Genomic DNA, 24,712 nt, shown 5'->3' on the forward strand with positions numbered 1-24,712 from the left:
CCTACACATTATTTTACTGACATTAACATCTAGGTGAATGGGGAAAATGTTCTGCATGAGCAGAGAGATCTCTAAACCATGCACATGCAACGAAAGAGCGTGCATGGAGACCTGAAAAGTCTGAACAAGAAATCATACTGAACATCACTGCTATTGCAACCCTTACTGAGCCTCATGTTTCTGCTTTGCCACACCCGACAGCCAAGTAATATATGCTCACTTGTGGGAAATACCTCGCAAATGTGAAATGAACAACATGCACTATGTAAGAGGTGTGTTGTATTACTAACACAACAAACCTTCATTCATCATACTATCTAGTTTGAGAATAGCAATAATACTTAGGGAAAGGCATATAAAGACTTTGATTGCCAGTGCACTCATCAGCATTAGCATTTAAGTACCAAAATCATATTTCATTGTCTTTGTACTCCTCTTTGGAAGCCCTCAATTAGCCAAGGGAAAAAGTTATTTTATTAAAAATATGGTTGACCAGAGTACCTTGGCAAAGACCCTTTTTTAAATATTTTATCTCCAGATACATTTGTTATCTGACACGGATCCTCTACAATTTCAACATCAGAATTAAAAATACACATCTGTAGACACTGAAATCATCTGAGAGAATAAAAAGAACATGCTTAAACAACAAAACATAGCCATCACCTTTGATGAATCTTCATCAGCATTCTGTTCTATATCATCACTGAATGAAAGCTTTTCATCAGCAATAGCACAGTAGTGCCGAGTCCATTTCTAAAAGTTGAGAGATATTAAAACCATTAACAAGACAGAGGGAAACTCACTAACCACAATTTCAAAACTAGGTGTAACAATAAACAAAATAACCTTCCCCTCATTCACATCTGTTCAACTGGCAATATTACGTACACAAATACTGAGAAAATTCATGTAAATTTCCAGTATTACACAACCTAGTAACAAACTGTAGCAAATGTCACATAAATAATACCTGTTCTATTGTGTCCCACATGTAAAGTTCTCCTTGTTGCTTTTTTTCTTCTTTCTTGTCTTCCAAGTTCACATCAATGTCTCCTTTTGGCCCCAGTTTTTTGTGCTTAAAAACAACAACAAAAAAAACCCCACCACATTCATACATTCACATAGAATCATATATAAAATTGGCCATAATATTTCAGTGTACTCAGTATTACCGGAAGTATTTTCCCCCATCGCACAGCCTTCTTCTGTCATTACCATAACACCACCTGTTCCACAAGGCCTTATGCAACAGGATCAGAATTTTTTTCTTTAAAATTTAAATCTCATAATAGAGGTTAAAAATTTAGTAGAGGCACCATTCAAACAATGAAGGAATAACTAGTTTGATAAGAGCTCACCATTCTTTAGAGGACAGAAAACACGAAGTGACACATACCAAGAAATAAGGATAAAACAAGAATCCTTCTGCAGAGAGCAGAACATAAGGAACAAAAACCAAAACAAACAAACAAAGATAAGGAATTAAAATGAATAGGGAATTCACTCTTATACAAGAAATATGAGCAGAAGGGAAATCTTTTACAAGAAGAGGGGATAAGTTCTACATTCTTGAGAGTACTCACAAAAAACAGTGGCTCAAGGGGCTCCGGGGGATTAATCATCTTATATCTAGTAGTTTTGAACTACATTCAGTTCTGCATAGTCTACTGTAGGTACATTTCAATTTAACAGGCTTATCTGAAAAATCCCACAGGCCCCTAAGTAGGAGCTGCCTCTGACTGTTTACTGACAACATTTTCCAAACAGAAGCCAAATAACACAACTAGCTCACTGGCAGGTGCTGATATATTTAAAGACTCTTTCATGCTCTTTTAGCCAGGACAGAGTGATATGGATGTTCTCTCCTGCAGACTCATAGAAGTTTGTAATTTCCTTTAAATCATATCTCTCATGTTATTATTTACGTGCCTATGCAACTCCCCTTTATACTCTGCAAGGTAACACGTTTGGAGGGAAAAGAAACGCAAGAACTTAAGCACAGAACTTTTGCACTTTATAGTAGGGTGCTATTACTTCCAGTCTTACATTCAAGAGCTGTATGCTTATATCTATCTACCCTTATTTCTTCTCTTCATAAGTTTAATACATAGGGTGCAGTACTGTTACAAGAGCTGGAAAACTGGACAAAAGTAATTATTATTTTAGTAAAGAGATCACGAGCAGCCCTCAGATTCTCCAGCTAATTTTGCCTTTTAAAAAGTTCTACTGCAGATTCAATCTGAGAAGTCTTCTTTCAGCTATCTGCCTCACGTTGTTGCACAACAGTACTGAGTAAAACATCTGTATTGCCCAGAAGGTAAGACACTAACAGTGATTGCCTTCTAGTAGCAGCACCACCATGTTTCACAAGTGGCTCACTAAATTGCATATGTAGATCAGATCACATCAGTTAGTAAACACCCTACAATTTTTGCAGTTTGCAAGCAATCTTGACAACTTAAGTATACAGTCTGCAAGTGCTTTAGGTTTCACTTGAATGAGAGGCATTCTTTGAAAAAAAAAAATAAAAAGAGATAATAACACTAATCTATCTTCCTATTCAAGAACATACTTCTATCATTTTTAAGCAGGCCACATTGCGTAAGAAGTCTATGACGAGCATTTGCAGCAGTGAACCCTTGCTGAAATTTAGCAGTGACATTTCAGGAGCTGGAAAACCTTTAGAAAAGAGCTGACATTCAATCTGGCACTTGAACTAGCAACGCTTATTGCAAAAAAAGCCACTTGTAGTTTTACAGAACCCCATACAATACTGCAAAACGTTACTAGTATACACTTCAAGCATGGGGTTTCTTGTCTCTCAACAGAAACTAACAGCTAAGCTGTGTAGCCAGAAGTAGTATTTCTGGCTCCACCTCTCGTTTTCCTATTTCATCTACCAGCACACAAAGCAAGCCTACCTTGATGATGATTTTTTCTTTCAGCTGGGTTGGTGATGGTAGCTGATCTGCACTGGCTTCAATAGGCTTCGTTAAAAGCTGATCCCCAAATACCTCCTTGAACACTCTGGCCATGTGTCGCTGCTGCTCCACACTACAGTGCTCTTCAATTGACAGAATGACTGGGTATCTTTGATGGAGAAAACAAAGGTGAATGTAGACAATTTATTTTGGTACAACTGGCAAGGCAGGGAAAACAGGGCCCTCTGTCACCCCAAAGATCAAAGAACATATTTAAAGCAAACAAGAAGACAAAAGGAATAGAGATAGACACACAACAGATAATAACAGATGTGCAATCAGAGAAACATTAAGGTCAGAAGGGACTTCTGGAGGCCATCTAGTCCAAAATCCTTCTTTGGGAAGGCCCAATTCCTAGATTAGATCAGGTCGATCAGAGCTTTGTCCAGGCCAGATTTGAATATCTGCAAGGACAAAGATTCCTCCCAAGCTCTTTGGGCACAGTTTCAGTGCTAAAGCACCATTATGTGAAAATTTGTTTCTCCTCTCCTCAAAATTGCATCTGTTTTCTTCACATGCACTCTGAGAAGAGTCTGGCTCTATCTTCTCTATTAATCATCCACTAGGTAGTGGAAGTCAGCAACCAGACTCCCTCATTAATCTCTTCCCAAAGCTAAACAAACTTTGTTTATCCCTTGGATATCATGTGCTTCAGCCCCAAAACAGAGTTATGTAATGGGACTTTTCCTCAAAACTGAATCTTTTAAAGACCTACATTCGGCAATAATTAAGACTACTAGAACGTCAATAAAACTACTACAGTGTCATTATTATGTCTAGATTACAGAGAAAAGAAGTTCAGGAAGGTCTAAGCATATGAAAACAGGCTTAAAGGAAAATAAATCAAAGCTTACTCAGAAGCAACAAAGGCATGATCTTTGATTGCCTGTACTACATCATCAAACTTGATCTTCGTTGTCCGTGTCCATCCATGGTAAATGATGGGTTTCCCATCAGGACCATCCCAGCAATCCACTAGCAAAGACAAGCAGTGGAAAAAAGAAGACACCAAGAGTTACTTAAATAACTAGCATAAAGAATACATCCAAATCTTCAGTGTTGCACATATTGAGTCATAGACTTCAGTGTTTTAATAAAATAGTCTATTAAATTAATTTATATCTCTCACAGAGGAAATTAAGTTCACTTAACTAAGAGCAATGCAAATAAAATACAATGTAAAATTTTCCCAAAGCATTATCATGTGGGAATCTGGAAATAAGGAATTCAGGCAGCTATATTGTCAGTCTACTAGTCTACAATCATTTTCCAGGGATAAATACACTCCAGTAAGTGGCAAGATGACAGCTTATCTATTTTTCTTATGTTAACCCTGAAACTCTCATTTGAGATACATTTTGCATTAGCCAAATTGAACAGGCAGTAGCAACTAGTTTTATGAAGTAACTGGTAAAATACCATGAAAATAAAGTCAAACTTTTCAATAAGGTTCACAAGCTCAGTGATGAAGACACATACACAGTTAGTGGAGAACAAATGCACAAAGACATCAGTTGATTCACAAGCAAGTTAGACTGGATGACAAATGGCACCAAATTACAACAATCTCTGTACCTTAGGCTTTGTGTATTACAATGAAGGCAAATAAACTATCTATCTATGCCACTGAAGTAATTCCAGTTTAAATCCTGTGCTTTCATACAGTAGATCCAAGATTGACTTTTTGGTGTACAGTGAGATGAGATTTAGAAAGACCTTAAAATTCCAGGGGAACAAGAATCAGAGTAAGTGAACAGGGCAATAGTGAGGGATAAGAAAAACTATTTAGGGAATCAGTGTTTTTTATATGACTAACTTCAATGTCAGAAAACAAACTAGTTCTTGATTTCGGTTCTTTTTTCTTTCTTGGTAAACAGGGGAAACTCTACTTATATGGAAAGCATGTTACAAACCATTCCAGAAACTCTTTACTCACACTCAATACATCGACATCCCATTCTAAGGCACCTGATGTAAGCTTCTGTGGAGGATTCACTTCGAAGTTGGTCTCCTGTCAGATATCTAAGGAGTAAAAGGACATTGTAAAAGACAGTCAATTTCAACCATCTCCCATTCACTCACTGGGTGACATTTTGTCTCCTGTCATGGAGAACGTATGTTGATTTTATTGTATTTTTTTCCTTGCAATGGATGAACTGGACTGTGCTGAACATGATGCTATCAGATTTTTAAATGGACCAAATTGTAGGAGATTAAAGGCCCAATCTAAGCATCAGCCAACTGTAACTGACACATTTCTGGAGAGCAAATCACGAGCTTTGAAACATACCTAAACCTCATCATGCTGAGGCATAATCATGTTGGAGGGACATGGAGCGTATTTAGAGCAATACCACACCCTATACTTCAAAATATACCTATAAGCTCTATCCATGTGCACTTTATTTCATTCCCTGTAATATTTTATTTGTTCATCTCTCCTCCCTCTCTTTACACACTTTTTTTTTTTATCACAATACTAGATGAGCAAATCACGTTCATCTGAAGACAGTTCAAACTCATCACCACCAATAGCTTTGTACTTGGGCTAAAGAGCTTGCATACCACAGATTGTCAAGGAAAAGGGCTGGATACCTTAGACACAAAATACAGAAATCAGCAACTAACTTACTAAGCATAAAATTCTAAAAAGAGTAACAACAAAAATACAGCCCCTGGGCCTTCAAAGTTCTGGCTGTAAAAGAAACTCAAAATAATGGTATCAATATGGTATCAATACCAAACTGCACTCCTCCTCTGTCTCAAGCACCTCTATCTGCTCTAATCCTTGTCATCCAGGCAAAAAAACACGAATAGCCAAAGTCCTGATCATCAGATGTGCTAATTTAAGGTCTCCATATTCCTTTCCTGCTCAGGACCAGATCTTTTCCACTTTGTGACACTGTGAACTGTCAGAGTATCTATCAATAGTGCACATCACTACCTCCTTTCCCAAGGCAACAAATCCACTGCCCTTCAGATCACCCAAACAGTATGGAATTTTCCCCACAGTACAAGTGGGGTCCTTATGGCGTTCTTATGTTCAGGTACAATTAATGCTGACACTAGCTCAATGAGGCTGTTGGTGCCTGGAAAAAAAAGAAGTTCCCTCAATAACTTTAATTTCTGAAAGCAGAGAGCCTGGAACTGTTTTAATTCAAGACTTATTTTTGCAACAGCATTCAGGGTTTGGCTTTTCTGGCAGCTGAGCTCAGTTATATCCCAAAACCTCTAGGATCTTAAGAGAAGGGGAAAAAGGAGTCCCACAAACTGTATTTCTCACATTTACATCACACTTTAGAAAGGTTTCACACATCCATGCAGTATAATTCTGGCATAAAGTATTACTTTCTCCTAACACGCGATAGGTCTGTTTGAACAGGGATAGACAATGAAGTTTTGGTAACTTACGTGTTATGAGAGGAAGAAATCCAGTAGTGGGACAAAGGATTATTCATGTCCTGCACATCTATTGAATCATATTTCTCATCCCAAATACTGTTTTCTTTTGCAAAAAGGTAAGTGAGGAACTACAATACAAAGAGACAGACTGAATTTAAATGTTTTTACCATACATGACTAAAAGAAACCTAGCAATGTAGCAAGAGAAGCCATGGGGATCTGCCAACCAATTAAAAAACGAGGAACAAGCAGTGAAAGAAAAGAAGTCCACAAGGAACTATTTGAAAGTGTCATTATCTTACCTCATCAACAAAGAGAAAGGTTTCAGCAGTTTCTCTCATAGTGTCATCAATAAACTTTGTCATTCGTTCTCGGACTTTACTGAGATCTTGTGCCCAAGATTCCTTCACATAATAATAATACAGTAGAAAAAAAAAAAAAACACCTTTAGAAGTGGTGTTACGCTATACAAAATCAAATAAGGAACAGAGAGATCAGAGATGCGATTTACTTCTCTCTCAACTGGCTAGTTTACTGCCAATATATTTTATTGTACCCACATATCTTAAGAGTTTTCTCTACAATGTCTAAGGGCAAAAAATAAGATCCCCATTTAAGTACCTTTAAACAGATTGGGGGCCCACAAGATACATACTACATACGTACACATATGCATGTGCACACACAGAAAAAAGCTAGCCTCCTTGAAGCATATGCCTTAGCTATAATCTCTCTCATTTCTAAGTGCAACCTGAGTGTCCTTTTAACACAGTGAAATAGAGAGAAAAAGAAAGTAGCAAGCTTATACAGGAAGTGCAGATCTCACTTTTCAATTGTATTTGCAAAGCTGGAGCTTAGCAGTGCCTAGGAAATATCACACAATTTTTCCCCATGGTGTCTGTGCTAAAAAATATCATAGAAAACCATGAAGACGCAGTTCCAATCCCTGCCTCCATCCTTATCTGCTTGCTGGCATGGGACATTGAAGTGGCTCTATTCAACAGAAAATTACCCTTCACTCAAATGCAGACAGTCTGCTCAGCTTTTTATGTAAGAGCTGCTAAAATGGGGCCATGGTGAACGCACTACCCCAGATGTACCTAGCTGTAACAGCTGTAACTAGGCCAGACTATCATCTTTGACATACATCCAGTGTTTATTTCGAACCTTGTCTGTTTATCTAAATGACTAAATGGAGACCTATTAAAACCTTATTTACTTCGTCCACCCTCTCGTCCTCTGGTGCACCTTCAGAGTCTTTATATAGATGAAAAATAATAGTTCTTGTGAACATTCAATGGCAACAAATAAGGAGAAATCTTTCCAAGGCCTACTATCACAGCTGACATCAATCATATTCTATGACACATCACATATCTTTTTAATGAACATAGCATGCTATCTGTGTGACAGCCTCAAGAAAAAGAATTCAAAATTTCTGCAACCTTCGCACCTGCTGCTCATGTAGCAGGAATCTCTGAAAGTCATGGAGATGAACTGCTGAAGCATCTGGACGGTCAGTATTTCTTAAAAAAAAAAAAAAGGGAAAGTGAAGCTAAAGAATTAACAGAACAAGTGTCATCAGATGTTACAGCAGAAAATGACATGGATTCGTATCTTGCATTTACAGTATAAGTGTGCTACCACCACCAAGAAACTTTTTATAACTTTAATGGAATTTAGATTAGGCTTGTAATAGTGTATTATCTAATTATTGTATTTTGAGCCTTTAAATAAAGCCTCTTGGATTCCTGATGTGATGTCTGATAGTGATTCACTGGAAAAAGTACCAAATCTCTGCTCATTGCTTTGTAGCAAATGAGCAGCATTCACTTGACAGGGGTGTTGCTAAGCTTAGTTGAGGCATACGGAGACACTGTTCTTTTAAATCATCATAGAGCCACACTTCCACAAATAACTCCTTCCATGTATTATTCAGATGATCTACTGATATAGAATAAAAAAGGAGGCAAGATGCTGCTGCACCAAGAAAAAGCAGCATAAACGCTTTCTCTTTTGTAGAACACAAACGTGGCATTATTTGGTACCAATAAGGTATTTATAACCTACCCATCCTTGATAAATCTTTCCTTTTAAAGCAGATTTATCTGCTTTTAAGCAGTCTCAAAGTTTAATTCATATGACATGACTAAGGCTAAGAAAATACCCAATACACTCAGAGCAAGCTTTTTAAGTAACTTTCCTAATCTGTTAGTGTAATACTCAAAACCAAGATAAACCGGTTTAATTCACAGTCAAAATGTCAACAATGCCTGTAACCTCCCTTTTCCTGCTGTACACATCTTTCTTAGATTTTCAAGTCCATGTGAAAGATGCAGAAACCATTACTATCGGCATTCTGTTCAAGTCTAGGCAAAGCCTGTGCACCACACCACTCTCCAGACTGAAACCAAAATTTTTCCATCAAGTTGTCCTTCAATAGTTTTGTTCAGCTCTTGGTAAAATCGCAAATTTGCAATTAGGCAAATTTGCTTGTTCAAGTCCACACCATTTTGGTAGTCAAAAGGCAAAAAACATTTATCAAATATAATCAAGACTTGTTTCCATGATAAATTCACCTGAATGCAGAAAGATGAATCATTTCACTTACTAAAGCATCAGAACAAAAAAACAGCAATGTAATTCAAAAACAATCCTGCCGCACTGCAACCACATGGAAATGCGGAAAAATAATACAAATGAAGGGTCTTACCCAAGAATGAACACAGAGGAATCCTTTTTGAATTCATCAAGAATCTTAAAACAAAAGAAAACCAAACAAACAAACAAAAAAAAAAAACAAACAGAAAAACAGACAGAAAGATAAATAACAAAAGAACAAGCAATTTTCTATCTAATCCCATCTAATAACGTCCACTGGTTTGGGAAGGGGAAACATACGCATTTTTGCTTTAGAGAACCTGCATACAAGCTGGCAAGACATGTTTTTAAGCACATAAGAAAAAACACACTGCCAAGGCTGGCAACTGCATTTCAGGCCGTTCAGTGTGAACACACACAATTCTCAGGCAAAAACCTTGCTATTGATAAGGCACCTTCTATACAAAATCACTCAAGTTTCTGGGGAGCTTTTATTGTTTGGTATCCCAGAAAAACCTGGAATTACATATCATCCATCACATTTATTCAAGTGAATATAAAACCTAAATTGTTTCCAGCTTGGAGCAGCACAGTTGCAGATCACAGGAAACTTATCAACTGACCCAAAGCAGCTGTTGAGCAAACTGAGGAGTTTCTTTGAAATGATCCACGAGGGGTGATAACAAGAGTTTAAGGAAGTCAGATAGCCTCCTTATTCTGTGTTTCACTCTTCAAATTTCTGCTTAAGCTAATTAACTCGTCTTTCATGGCCAAAACTAAAACCCTGTCAGTAAATGGAGATTCTTTATTACTTCATAGTAATTTCAGCATCACTTTTAAAACAGCACAAGGAAGTTCTGCTGCCAAAAGAAACAGCACTGACTTTCACTATCAAACCTTCTATTTCAGCAACTGCGAGCTGAAACAACAATAAGCACATCACCAACAAAGACCTTTATGCAAGTAATCTCACATTATGTGTTTTCACACTGTTTTAAAAGGTTCCTTACTTTTGGAGTCACTAAATGCCTGTAGTTTTCACCAACTTCATGAATCTATGCAACGAATACAGTCAGGCAGTTGCCCATATAAATTAGTTAAAGTGTAATTCCACTGCATTTGTGCCTCCCAAGGACTGTCTGACGCCCGTCTTGTAGTGGACTCACTGCCAGCAATCTCCAAGTATGAGAGACAATGAGAACATAGCCGTTATTTGATGCTCAGGATATATCCTCATGATTTACAGAATGTTCTTAGCAATAAAAGATTAACACAAGTATGGAAAACCCTTGCTCCTGTCAGTAAACAGACCAGCAAAGCCTAATGAAAAGACATTCTACATCCTGAACAAACACATGAGAAGTTCTTCCTAGAAAACCCATTATATCTGTGCATATCTCTACTACCAACACACAAGAAGCAACATGAATGACTTATCTTCTTAAGCCAATTGCTGATGGTGACTGTTATCTACACATCGAGCACAGTACTATACCATTTTTCTGTTACAAGAATGGGGAAAAAAATGAGTAACAAACTGAAACAAAACAAAAAAATAATCAGCACTCTTTATTCTAAGCAAGCAGTTTAACAGTATGAAGAATACTTATGGAAAAGCTTACCGATTTCTGTTGTTCAAACATGATTTTCTTGTAGAACAAATGAAATTGTTCAAAACTAAGCTCTTCCTTGTAAGCCCCTATTTCCTACAATAGAAAGTAGCATGCAGTGAATTTAGAATTCCCTGAACAGCATTTGCACAGCAAACAAGTTACTCTTACTCCACCTGCCACCCTCTCACACATTCTCTTCTACTCCAACTTCATTTGTTTTAACTACTTAGGATTTAATTTATTTATTTTTTTAAGAATACAAACAAGTAAACAGATTCTTGGTTCATGACACAGTGCTCCTAGCCCACATCTTTGGCCTTGCATTTTGTACACTGACTCCATTTCCACTATGTTACTGAGAGTGAAGTAGTGCCTCATTTAGTCGTTGCTAGCCCAAGCAACAGAAGAAAGAATGTATGCTTTAAGGGTGGAGAGCTGGAAAGCAGGAAAAGGTGGGGATATTTAAAATTCCTGTACGAATGGAAACGACCTTCCGAAGTTATTAATATTAGCGCAAGTTGGAGTGAAGAGGTTATTACTTGATCATATTGGGAAAAAAAATAATCTTTTTCTTATATATGAATTTCATCTCAAACATAAAACAGTTTCCTATGCACTTGCACAGTATCAACACCACAGCTCAAAAGTCAATGTTGGCTTTGGTCAACTGTACAATGAAAAGAAGGAACTTTCATGCCTGTGTTTTCTTAGTGCCTTAGATATAGGCAAAGCCAAGCTGAGAAATTAACTAACACAATTTATTTAACTGTACATGGTAAGAAGCAAAAATATAGACAGTAACCTGAATAGAAATATCAGATAATGCCAAACAGATGTAAGTTATCAGGTAATTACCGCAAATTTATCCTTCAAGAACTTCATGCTGCTCACTTTGAAGTTTACTTGGGGAAGGACGGTCTTCAGCTCTCTAAGACTGATACTGGGGGGAAAAAAAAAAAAAGGAAGAAAAAACAAGATAAAGATAGCAAATACTCCACAGTTCTGTTGTATCTAGTCAGCTACTAATACATTTTCTATCAACACAAAAACGTGACTATTGAGACATTTTGGGTAGGGCTCATCTCACATAACTGTAAACTTCTATAAACATAACACCTACAGATGGGGAAATAGACATGTTTTCTAGTTAATGGGGAGAAATCAGCATTTCAATTAATTTGGGTATCCATATTAGGATGAAAAGAACCATGCTGCAGAGATACCCTTTTCTCTCCATCAACAATTAATCAGATCTAGCTGATCAGCTCAAATGTAGATGTTTACACATGGCCAGATGAACTGCAGTCTTTCTTCCACTGTTCCAGTCCCACTGAAACTGGAATATAGACGCAGAAAACATTATACAAAGGATATACGAAATGGATGAACAGAAAACAAAAAGCTCCAGTTTTAATTACCATTATAACCCTTTTCTTGGATGGTAAAATTGATTCACAGCAGCAAGACTCTCCCCTTCTGCAACATCTGAACATGACCTCATCCTCCTCTCACAACCAAGTCTTCCCAGAGAGGATTGCCTTCCAGGTCCATTTATACAGACATGCTGAACCCTTTTACAGTGTTTCAGAATGTCCAGTGACATACCACCAACACTTCAAAAAACAAAGTTTTCTACATAACAGCAAGACCTTTCAAATAAGACATACTTATTTCAGATTTTAAGTGGCACAGTGCTTACATACACCAAGAATCTAAGCAATATTTATATACAAAGCTAAGTTTATTAATCGCTTCAACACTTCCGGGCCACATACTTTCTAGCCATACATCAAATCATGTATGATGCATACATAAAACTTCTTTTTGTCAAAGGAAGACTTTGTATTAGAAACAAACCTGGGAATAGCTTATTTTGAGAACCTCAATTTCCTTCACGTCTTCCAGTTTTCTCATCAAGCTCAGACTTTATTCCAGTGTCCTAGGTGCTGCTGCCATAGCACCCTTCACTGCAAGCTCAGAGCAGCTCACAATATTTACTATCCTTATCATCAAAATGGAAATAGGAAGTATGGTAATACTGTTATAACTCCCATACGAACAGAGAGAGGGGTGATTTCTAAAGGAGCTGGGTGTCCAAATGCTTTAAGTGTGCCATAGGTACAGGTGATCCAATCTAACAGCTCACTGCTGTTACAAGAAGCAACCCTAACTCCTCTCCTTGTGCCCTACTCTATTCTTCTGTTGCTTCCACAGGACAGCTGTGATGCTCATCAAAGCTTCTATTAACCTGATTCAACTTGCTAAGTGAGAAGAAAACCATATGGCCAAGAGCTAGAACAAGCTTTCCACTAGCTTCACGATGTCACCCAGCTTGCCTCATGCCCAGATCAGCATCACAGCCAGAATAAGAAAAGGGTCTGGAGTGCCCAATTAGTAGCACATAGAGAAGGCAGAGGAAAAGGAAAAAGTGAGACTTCATCCATTCAGCAGCACTAAGCTGGTACACCAACTCAGTCGTCTCCTGTAGCCCCTCTTCAGTCACCTGCTATTCAACTTGTCCTTGCATAGCAAAGAACGGAAATTAGGTCGCATGTTCTAGGACAGTCTCAAACTCTGGGTATTCTGAGTAGGCAGTGATGTAAGGTCTCAACAAGAAAGACACAACATTACAGCAGGTCCATGTGAACGGCACAGGGACAAGTCCTAGAGTGGAAGGTGAGGGGAATCCATGGCAGCAAGAGGAAGCAGGGAAGAGTCAAGAGAACACAGGCACAACATCTGCAGGTCCTACTGCCAATGCCCACAAAACATTAATGCAATACCAACAGTATCTGAGCAAACAAGGCTAAGGTACTCCTGTCTTGACCTACAGTGCAATTCCTAAAATTAACTCTGCAAACACAGGATCAGAACAGAGTCACTTGAGAGCAACACCACCAACTAGCACCTGGACGCAAGTAACATGTCTCTTCTACCGTGTCTCTACAAGCAGCTACCCTGGGAGATATTCTCATCTCCACTGTGTAGAGAAGGAACTCGGCCAAAGTCCACGCCAAAGCCAGATTAGAACTCAGGAAATTCCTGGCTTTCCGCCTTGTCGCCAGACCTCTGGAAAAAAACGCTGCTTCTAGGAGCAAGAATGAGCACTCCGTTTGTACCCTAAACACCAAGCACAAGCAATTTCCTCTGGCCAGACAAGTGCAAGCCAAAACAAAGAGCTAGGACTTCATTACCACTGGAAAAAACTCAACCTGTGAAACAGGACTTGCCTGGAAACCTAACCTTTACAATTAACCTCCCTAGAAACTGCAATACTAAACACAATGAAACTCAGCCCAAACTCCTTTCCTGAATTTTTCTAAAAGCATGACTCATCTATCAAGAGAAGGAAAAACTGCTCTCTCCACAGTGCAAGTCCCCTTGATCCTAACCAGTCTGCCTTGTAGTGATGAAACAACCTAAAGCAAGAAATGAAACCTCTTCAGCAGACATACAGTATCAGAGACAGCTTCTCTACCCTAACATTTGCTTTTGCTTGATGATCCCCACCAACATAACCCCATTGCAGGGCTAGTTTTTCAAAATACATCAAGAGGTATAAGCCAATATCCAGTAAAGGATGGTACTTTCCCCTTCACCACTCAGGCCAGCTTAGGAAACCCTGTTTTGAAGTAGCATCTGAGCTCACCCTGAAGCCAGCTGCACAATGCCACAGGCTGTCTGCAGAATGGTGTTATTTCCTGCAATAATACAGTCTCATTCACACAATGAAACACCAGACTTTATTTTGTTTTTAGGAAAAGGCCTAAATGAGAGGAAACACATGTACTTTTCTGCATTGAATTACACCTTAGAATAAAATGCATGTTCCAGACAAAGAGCAAAATCATGGTGAAGTAACAGACACGGGGGAGGAGGGGTTAACATTCTTCTCAGTGTCGCATGATTTCTTGCAAGTCTGAGAGGTATGCAGCTGAATTCATTTTAAAAAAAAAAAGTCTCCTTTGCTGTGCAAAAGCTACAAACCCACATCACACGTGGACCTGAAATGAACTACTGAAACTCAAACATATAAAGCTACAGAGCACACTAGGAGCTGCAACCCATGAGAATTCTTTCACACGAGAGGCACCAGGTCAAAGGTTATTCTTTGGCTTTCGTCTATTCAAATACGTGGCAGAGCCAAGCCTATGTAGCCAGGCTAATTGCTAAAAAAATTGCCCTTATTCCAAACCATTAACTTGGCTTCCTTCTGTATCTGTCCTCAAAAGTATCTTCTGTTTCCCACTGTTAAAGTACCTCTTTCACACAGTACTACCCTGCCATACCAGAAGTTCTCTTCCTCCTCGCCCCTAATATCCTCAAGTATCTCTGTTATCTCCTATTCCTCGTAATATTCTGTTCTCCTCATAGCTCTGACTCCTGCAGGAAAGAATTCACGTTATTGCTGGGACAATCCTATCTCTGTATACATCTGACACTACCGCTGCGACTAGTTTCAGACTAGATGCCACACATACTAGCCATGTTCAGACCTCATCAGGACTGAAACAAGGGAAGGCTAATCACTTAAACATGGATCTTCAGCAGCCCATGTTGAACTCTGTTTATGCAGCTTCATTGTTACAAACGCCCAAATAAGCTTTTAAAAGCTGGTTCTGGTCTGTGTGCATTAGAGTGTAGTCTCTCCAATGCAAACCCACTTCAGCAACAAAGGAAGAACTGGTGGCATAGCTGCACAGGAAAGCTCACAGCAGGTTTTACAGTCCAAGCTGCTGAGCTCCAACTTGGCTATGAAAGGGCAAAGACCTCTATAAAGCTAGCAACCTAATGTACCTGCACAGCTGAGCTGAAACTCTACAGTAAGACTGGAAGAAGACAACTCCCTTTCCTCATTCTGACAGGGTAATTTTAGGCTAAAAGTAAACTATTTATTTTTCATCAATCACTTCCTCATTATACCACATACGTGAACATGAGTGTGTGCTATGAATACAGTGTGTTTAGCAAAAGGCAAAACTCAAGTTGTTAAAGCAAGAGCAAATACCATTTTCAGGGGTCTCATATTTCACATCTTGGACGAATTATTTATTTCTTTTCATTCCGTGTTTCAATCGGCAACAAAAGTTCACTAAAAACAAACCAAACAAAGAGAGAGCTTCTTACCTATTTCTTCTAGTTTGATCAACAGAATAGATCTGCTTTCTCAGCCAGCTTGTGGAGAGAAAAAAGAAAAAAAAAAAAGGTTTAATCCAAGAATTATAAAGAAAACAGAGGCAATGAAATATGAAAATCCAAAGATGAAATTCAATCTAAATATTTAAAAGTCACAAGTTAACAAAGACACAACTCTTTTAATAAAGCAAAAACATTTCCAGCACAGCATCTAAAGCGCAGCCAGTTGTATAACCATATTTGTAAATATATACTTTTCTGCTGCTTAATACTGCATTTTAAAGCCACATAAACAACACAGGAAGGGGAAGGGCGGGCAGGACAGAAAAGAATGAGCAACCAGAAGCTGTAAAAATATAAGTAGATAAAGCGAGCCAAAACTTCAGCTAATCTAAACTACCGTAACTCCATTGAGTCAATGATTTATGCCAGCTGAGGCTGCTGGCTCAAAGATCTATTAGTTGCATAAAAATTAAAAATTAGGGGGGAGGGAGAGGAGTTTAGAGAATTTTAAAGAAAATCCTCATTAGGGTGCATGTCAGTTTCAGGTGCATAGCAAAATACTATTAGCAGCATTAATAGTAAATTAATCGACTTTGATCTAAAGGATGAACACAGTATGTCATTATTAAGGTTCTCCTCAGTCTCTACGGGAATCACTCTGCTGCACAGACATAGCCTGGAACGCAGTGGCACTTTGTGTAGCAGCTCGCTGCAATACCTTACAATAGATAAGAATAGATAAGAATACTTTCTGCCCAACTATAGCAGCTCGCTGCAATACCATACAATAGATAAGAATACTTTCTGCCCAACTGGAATGGTAAGTAAGTAAAGACAACATCAATGTCAAAGCCACAATTTGCTCAGGTAGCAAGCAAGGACGGCGTATATCCTCACAACAGGTAACAGCAGTGACCATAAAAAAAATGTCAGCAGTGATGAAAAGCAATCAGGTACAGAGACAGCATTGAGAGCTTGTCAACAAAACTGGCATTCTGAGCATGAGTAGTTTCACATGTAACATCCTCAGAAGCATTAAGGGCACAGTTTCACCATCATCTGGCTCTGAGTCAGCTGATCACATTGTCATACAATGCAATGGGTCCAATAAAAAGGAGAAACCGCAAAATCTCACCTCAGAATTATTGGGACACATGGACACCTCCTAGAGCAAGCCTACTGTGCTTGCATAAGACATTTTAGTTTTCCAAGAAGTCAACGCACACTTACACCAGATGTTCTTGTGATCTCATTAGGAGATTTTTGGTTTGGTTCGGGTATACAAAACAACATAAATTGCAAGTCCACATTAGTGGATGCAGCAGAGCACGATTCCAGAACATGTATATAGCAAAACAGACATGGAGAATTTCCATATGAGCTTTCTGTATCATACATTAACTGGAGAGCAGTTGTTCTTAAGGTAACTAGCAGGCACTGCTTGCTGCACCTTAAAAATTTCTTCCAGATTTTTCACTTTCGATTCCAAAGATACGTTCAGTTTCACAAAGTGAAAATATGTCCACATACCTCTCTGTGATCGCAGGTGTGGGAGCACTCATGACCTCTTGATACAAGATATTCAAGCCACACAACCATTTATCACCATCATCTTTAGAGTCAGCTGAAAAAGATAATAGACTATGAGAAACATCGAAGCAAAATCAACACAAAACCAAGACATAACTTGTGATGTTAAACCCTAGCATACAAAACTGATGATTAACCTTTCTCTTTGATAAATCTCATTGCATAGCTTCATGTTGCTAATAATAAAACTAATAAAAACTGGCATAAATTTGGGAGTGGGAGGGTTAACTCTGGAAGCTCTGTCAAGAAATATCTCCTTTTAGAAGTCTGCTTGTATCTCAGCCGAAAGAATGTGAAAAATACTGCTGCGCTCTTGTAGTAACACATCAAAATTCATTTTCTTATCGTCTATCTCCAAAGTGGCAAAAGCCCAGGGACCAAGATCTAGACCAACTTGAAGCGCACAAACACAAGAAATCAGTGTGTTCATTATATTCCAAGCAACCTACAAGAAAATTGTATAAGTACCAGCTTTTTACGGACATAATCACCTCCTGTCTGTCCTAACCATGCATCTAAACACAGATTGTTCCAGACTAGACTTAGGCAAGAGGAACAAGAAGGGAGCAATGTACAAAACTGGTGTAGCTTATATAGAACACATTTTAATACATGTTAAGATTAAAAAAAAAAAAGGTTTAAAATTCTTTACAAAGCTTAACACTAAAAGCCAGGTACATCTTCCTCACAACCTTACAAATCGTTTTATTACTGTCTTGTTTTGTTTTAAATGTAGCTTGCCTTTCCATTTCTCAAACCAGAAGAGTCTGCCACATCATTTAACATGATTGCATTTGGTAATGCTTCAACCCACCAGAAGCAAGATGACAAACTGTGTGCTGGGTATAGTCTTCCCTAGGGAATAACAAGTAAGCTGAAACAATTTTTGGGGGCCTTGGATGAGATGCTATCATTACAGCTTTCAGCTGGGGAAAGTCCATTTGCTTTAGCATACTGGTTCTGAAATTTCATGAAGGCATTCTTCAATTAAACCAGTTCTGAAAAATTAGTTTCACACAGGAGCTGTAATCTGTGCAAATTCTTTTAACTGCCTTCAAAGCAAAACAGTTTCTCAAAAGATGAAGATTACATTTTATTTAAACATACTTTCAAACAATGCTTCATCCCCCAAGGATGAAGCTAGAGCCCAGCCTCAGCTCCCCACGGAAACGTTTTTCAATTAGTTACAATTTCAGAAAGAACACCCACTACCACTGCCAAACCAATTCTTCTCCCAAGACAATTCTGCCCTTTATGACAGCTATCATTCCCTTTAAGTAACAATTATTTTATATTGTTTTAAGAAACCACGACAAAGTACTTTAACAAGGAAAAGGATTTCCCCCTTAATTGAAAGGTGTATCAAGTTGTTCTGCAGCTCAGCATTACAGCAACGTATCTCATGGTACCGAGTATTTTCAAAGTACTGGCAGAGGCCTGGTTTTGGGAACTGCCATGGAGGAGGGACAGGGGGGTTGTTAAGAGGAAATCAATCTGAAGGACCTGGCACAGCTGCACTTAAGCACAGCTGCTTACTCAAAATTTTCACAGACTTTAGCCAACAATGGTAAAATTTATTTAAAGTTAAAAGCCTATAACAATGGGTTAGTCACAAACAGTCTTTCATTTCCAGTGCATCAGACTGGGAAAAAAAGTCTTCTAGTACTGCAATCTGCAAGCAATTAATTCAATTTCTTAAAAAAGCTACTGTTAGTGTTAAAACGCTTACAAAGCACTCCTCTTTACTCCCATTATGACTTTGCAATGAATTTAGTGATTTAAATGGACAAGTGTATTCCTGCACAGGACAGAGAGAACTACCACTCCAAGTAAGTCATCTGTACGATTCTAAACCAAGGATCCATCAGAAACTTTTTAGAAGAGAAATCTCTTTGTGAACTCCACTATTTTGAAACTGTATTCAGGCTGCACTACAAGAATTTATATCCTTTTTAATTTCAAAATTTTTGGTTTTGCAACCCTGGATAGTCTCACCTGAAATAAGAAGTGCCCCAAACCTTTTCAAAAATGCAGGATACAACTTCCCCCTGTTTCACATGGATCTCTTCATTTCCAATTTATCACCTTTCAATTTTACTTACAGTCCTGTAGCACTTCTTGACAAGAGGTTTAGTATTATCAGGTGACACGTGCATACATAAATTAAACTAAACTATAACTTCATTTTTCCAATTTAATCTGCAATTGCGCATAGGTGATAGAAAAGTTTTTGTGATACAACTGTAGTCTAATCCTTTCTGGCTATTGTTTCCAGAATCATTTTGGCCAAACTAAAAAAAGCCAGGGCAATATTCTGGCCACGCTGAAGACAATAGTAAATCCTTCACTGACTTCAAAGAGGACAATGTCACCTCTGGTCTTCAGCATTGAAAACCTTACTACAGATATTTAACGAGCAAAAACCTTGCTAGAAATGATTGAGCAAATTGGAAACCACACTCACACAATACACTGTTGGAAAGCAAAACATTACAAATGCAGCAGTTCACAGACATGAGGGGCCGAGTAAAAGGTCTACCTCAGATTTAAAACATCTGGTGCACTCCTGAACTGCAGAAGTCAAAATGTCAGTATTCTATGCATTACTGTTCTATCGATGTATTTAATTTGTTCAATCCATTGGTTTAAAGAAGAAAAAAAGTACCTGCTAAGCTTAAGGTGTTGAGGACAAATTGGGTACCGTAAAAAATAGTAAAGCAGTGTTCTTCTCTTTGCTTTGCTTTGCAACGCTCAAAGTCCTTTGAATTCTTTCCTGGACGAATTTCTTTTATTTCCATCAGATCCACTGAAAGAAAACAACATTCAGTCAGTACAATTACACTTATGTTCCAGCAGAGCCTGAAACAATAAGATAAGCAACTCCAAGCATGCATACATATATAAAATATAGAGATATATAAACTTACAGATCTTTATTGGGCAAGAATTGGAAATTGCACCAGCTTGCAATCCACGAATCCACAACTAAGTACATTAGACTAACAGACAACAGTAGAGAAGGACCAAAAGAAGAAGAAAAATAACACAACTTCTAACTTACCCACCTAAAAAATTATGCATCAGATCTTAGATAGTCAGCTAACCTTGTCAGCTCATCAGCTAGTGTCGTCACTGGCACTTGGAAGAAAATAATTTAAAGTAGGAATATAGAGAGAAAATCCAGCCTAATAACTAAAATGTTTCTGAGCTTTTTCCTGGTCAACTCCAAAGAGAGCTCGGTTGTTTAACATAACCTGTTGTATCACTTTTAACTTGCCACTTTTTACAGAGCACAGGTATGTATTATAGAGCATAGCAGAACGGGAACACTGCACAAGCACACGTTTTCTCAAGTCAGCTCCGTTTTTATCAAACCCTTGCTACATGGCCTGCATAACAGTAGTGAGACAGCACCGAAATAGAAATATGTGCACTCCTAAGATAAGATACTTATTAGAAAACTGAGGAAGTGGTTTTGTTCTGCCTGTGGACCAGACAAATAAACAGTTCTTCCCACTTCTGGACAGTCTTGACTTATGAGCTACACAATAAGGAGCGAAGAAAAACATTTCATGGCTGCTCTTGAAATATGTTTATCAGACCTAGCAAGATCCAAGGAAAACAGCTGATGGTTTCTGTCCACACATTTAAGAATGCCACAATATAAAAATCCTGTTTTAAACGAGCACCTCATCAGTAACAGAACATTGTTAATAACCTAATGAAAAAGTAACTCTGCTGCCAACGGAGGGGGAGCTGAACACTGGTTAAAGCTTTAGCCTGTGTAATGCTGGGTTTCTATGATGCCAACATGGAAAGGAAGGAGAGGCAAGCAAGGAAGTTCATCAATAAAATCCTGATAATGAAACATTAATTAATCTTGGAATTTCTTATTGTCTGCAAAGTATCTCAGGACAAACTTTCCACCAGACACTCCTTTCCATCAGTCATTAAACAACTTACCTGGGGAAAATGGGACCTCAAAGATTAACCTGAACTAATCGTAGGACACAAGCATCCTTCTTAAACTATTTTTTCCAAGTGTAATTATCTTCAAGATAGGGTTTTTAATGTCTCCACCTCCACATCTCAGCCACCCTCTCAAACCATGAAAACACTTCCCAAGATCTGCATATCTGATGGGCCAAGGCCCCTAAATTTAGATGCAAACTTCCAAAATAAATTCATGACATGACCATAAATGACTAGCAAACAAAGGCTCCTACTGATGACTCTGATCCCCTTACCATCGAGAGTCTTACTTAGATCCCTAGCGGTGTATCCAAATATCCATCCCAAAATGCCACCATCTGAAAAAAATGATCTAAACCCACCAATTCACATTAAATCAGCAGCGAAGAATCAGGATGCAGAGACAGAAAGTACCCAAATGGAGAGGGAACGAGGTGGTATGGCTGCAATAAACAGCATGAGACTGTGCACCGTGTTGACTCATTCTAATCATGGGCAAAAGCAACCCCAGTCACCTCTTCTGCTTTCCCTTCACCCAACAAATCCCTGCTGAAAAACAGTTTTAACTTCAAAGTGAAGCACACCTTTTGTTTCAGACTCCTAAAAATCCACACATATAAACACCACACCACAAAGACCCCCTCAAAGTATAAACTATAAGCAGCGATAAAACAGATTTCACAACCCGCACTGCTGTTGCCATTTCAAGTGGCTCTTACCTCATACTGACCTCTGAAACAAACACACCAACTTACTCAATGTCTCCCCTTAGTTACATGTTCTCACTACGCTTCTTTTCCTTGTATTACAAACTTTCAATCTACCTTCCCATTCTCCCACATGAACGTACATGTATGTACATATAGGCACAAGGACTTTTGTATGCAAAGGTCTCACACCAGTAAACCTATTGTTTCTCTGACTGGTCTTTGAAAAAGAGATTACTATACCTTAATTGCTAAACATTCAGTAAACAATGGAATGGCTCAGCAAGAGAACAAAATTGGGGAGGGAGGGGATATTTTATATAAAAACCCTCGAATTCAGAATTTTACATTCCTGTACTTTTCAGGCAACGTATTACGTATGTCCTACAACATTCTGGCAAACCAGGACAGTATTACACTTACGTAAATAATATATGAAACAGATGTACAAAACAAGTTTTATTACACATTCCTTACATGTTTACAGAAAGAAAGATATAACACATGTTACAGTTTCAGAAAGTGAATAGAAACTACCTGCATATATTTTAATGATATTTTTATAGTGTTGTTTAGGATGCACTAATCTATATTACTGAAAGAAAATCAGAGGGGGGGGGAAGAGAGACATGTACAGAAAGTATAAATATTGGTCTCGCACTAAGCTCTGCTGTCTCCCCAGGTAGGCTGGTGTTACCCAGCACGCTCCACACGATGCCCACCGAGTCCAGAATGGCTGATCCCAATTGAAGGGAGAGAGAAACAGGCCAGGAAAAGCTGCAACATGTTTCAGACTCAGATTAGTAAATCAACTGTACCAACTTAGCTGTTACGCAGTTACTGTGAACTTTTTATAGCACAATCTGTCACTGAACAATTAAAATGTAACTTCATGCCTGTGCCAGAACTACAGAGCGCCTCCGACACTCTGTCTTCTTACTGCCTAAGTACTGGAGCCTTCCTCCTTCACAATCCCACGTGCAAATTGCAGAGCCATATCGTGGCCTGGCTTCACAGACAGATATTTCCGGGGCCTGATATACCCGAAAAAAGCACAGACCTGGACATATGCAGCTTGCAATGTCAGATCAAATCCAATACGCTTGCAGGTGCGATTTCCATAAAATAGTGCAAAATTAATGCATTTCCCAAGGAAATATAAATCAAAGTATGCCCTGAAGAGAAGTTGACTCACACCCAGCAAGACAATGAGGATGCTCCAAATACATTCAGTCCCCTGCCAAACAGTTCAGAAGTCTACTGCCCCTCTAAAAACCCTACAATACTAGTTTACATTTAATCTGTTCTTCTATGTGGTTATTTCCATGGGTTAAAAGGATCTCATCAGCCACCTATTGATTCTGACAACTCCCACAAGTGGCTATTTAACGAGACCGGACTCCAAGGCACCTTCAATTACCATCCTGTTTCAGGCTCTGATCTGGATGTGCAGTATTGGTGGCAGTTCAGAGCCTGAAGCTGCTGAACTTCAGCTCCTGCTGTTGTATATTGTTCAGCAATTCAGTTAATTGAATGGATCATTACACTACCACATAGCTACTTTCCAAAGACTGCACAGATTAATTGCTCAGTGCCTTCCAAAGCTTCTGCTAGAGCTCTTTACTGCCATAAACTTAACAATAAACTTTTGATCCTCCACATCTCCACTGATCTCCATTCAAATAACCTGGCAGTAGCGATCACATTTAGTCACAGACAAGTAGGAATTGCTGTTACCTTTCCTTCAGTTACACTTGGAGGCAGATGGTAAAACAGAACTTGGATTCCACTACAGCAGGTGCTGTGCAAGCTGAGCGGAAGACAAGACATAAGGTAAGTGCAGGTAGAGACGCCGTGAACAGAACTGTGAAAGAAATTATATTGTTGTGCACAACCACACTGTGCTCCTCATTCCAGAGGAGAGCAAACCAGCACTGCCATTCAAAGGGAGAAGTTCTGCCTCCGTCCACCTCCCTGCTCACACAACACCCACCTCTGGTTGGGAGCGCAACTGTTCAGCACCCGGAACAGACAAGTGAGTAAGGGAATGGACCCTGCTTAAAACCAGCCATTGCCAACAGCACAGCATCTTATGTTGGCTGGAAGTGCCCATGTAAATTCACTGTAAGAAGGCATGCTTGCACAGATCAGCTTCAGTCAAGTCAGGTAATTTTAGGCTGGAAAGTCAGGCAGATTATATATAAAGGGATAAGTCAGAAAACCTTAGACGCTGTCAACCTAACAAGGTATCCTTGATAGAAAAGTTTATAAACAGTGTAAAAGTTCAGCTGAGACTGGCACTACGGGCTACAGTCTTGTAAGATAGGGTTCCTGATTCAAAGTCTAAAGTCCTTGGGAGTCTTTCAGTGTCTGTGGCCACAAATAATGTTTGATCAGAGCTCAAGTTATGTACTTAATGGAGTAGAAGAAAAAGCCTAGAGAGATTCAAAGGAGGCTTACAGAGTCGGAAATCAGGCCATGAGCATTATTTACTTCAGCAGGTATTTTCAATAGGTCTCAAGAAGGCTAAGGGGAAACTACTGGCAAGGTTTCAGAGACTATGGGACTCTGATCACCTAAGTGCTGTGGACCAAGACAAGGGGTGGGCATTCTCCATATGAATACATTTGCATTTTCATGTATGTATATATAGCAATATTCTCCACTTAAGACCAGATAACCAGTTTTCAGAATCCACTCCCCC

The 24,712-nt window shown here is 38.8% G+C and overlaps 1 protein-coding gene across 1 annotated transcript in view; it reads right to left on the reverse strand.

Annotated features, from left to right (window-relative positions):
* Positions 1 to 24,712, reverse strand: part of PLCG2 (phospholipase C, gamma 2 (phosphatidylinositol-specific)) — a 57,794-nt gene that overhangs the window by 21,810 nt on the left and 11,272 nt on the right. The window contains exons 2-15 of the mRNA XM_009890381.1: positions 19,995 to 20,135; positions 17,270 to 17,363; positions 15,728 to 15,775; positions 11,456 to 11,540; positions 10,610 to 10,693; positions 9,100 to 9,143; positions 7,840 to 7,912; positions 6,689 to 6,790; positions 6,396 to 6,514; positions 4,921 to 5,006; positions 3,839 to 3,959; positions 2,925 to 3,093; positions 974 to 1,078; positions 667 to 756 (exon numbers count right to left, since the gene is read on the reverse strand). Of these exons, the coding sequence (XP_009888683.1) occupies positions 667 to 756; positions 974 to 1,078; positions 2,925 to 3,093; positions 3,839 to 3,959; positions 4,921 to 5,006; positions 6,396 to 6,514; positions 6,689 to 6,790; positions 7,840 to 7,912; positions 9,100 to 9,143; positions 10,610 to 10,693; positions 11,456 to 11,540; positions 15,728 to 15,775; positions 17,270 to 17,363; positions 19,995 to 20,135 (1,361 nt within the window). The remainder of the gene's footprint in view (positions 1 to 666; positions 757 to 973; positions 1,079 to 2,924; positions 3,094 to 3,838; positions 3,960 to 4,920; positions 5,007 to 6,395; positions 6,515 to 6,688; positions 6,791 to 7,839; positions 7,913 to 9,099; positions 9,144 to 10,609; positions 10,694 to 11,455; positions 11,541 to 15,727; positions 15,776 to 17,269; positions 17,364 to 19,994; positions 20,136 to 24,712) is intronic.

This window comes from Charadrius vociferus, unplaced genomic scaffold, assembly GCF_000708025.1.
Source record: "Charadrius vociferus isolate BGI_N301 unplaced genomic scaffold, ASM70802v2 scaffold498, whole genome shotgun sequence".
Lineage (NCBI taxonomy): Eukaryota > Metazoa > Chordata > Aves > Charadriiformes > Charadriidae > Charadrius > Charadrius vociferus.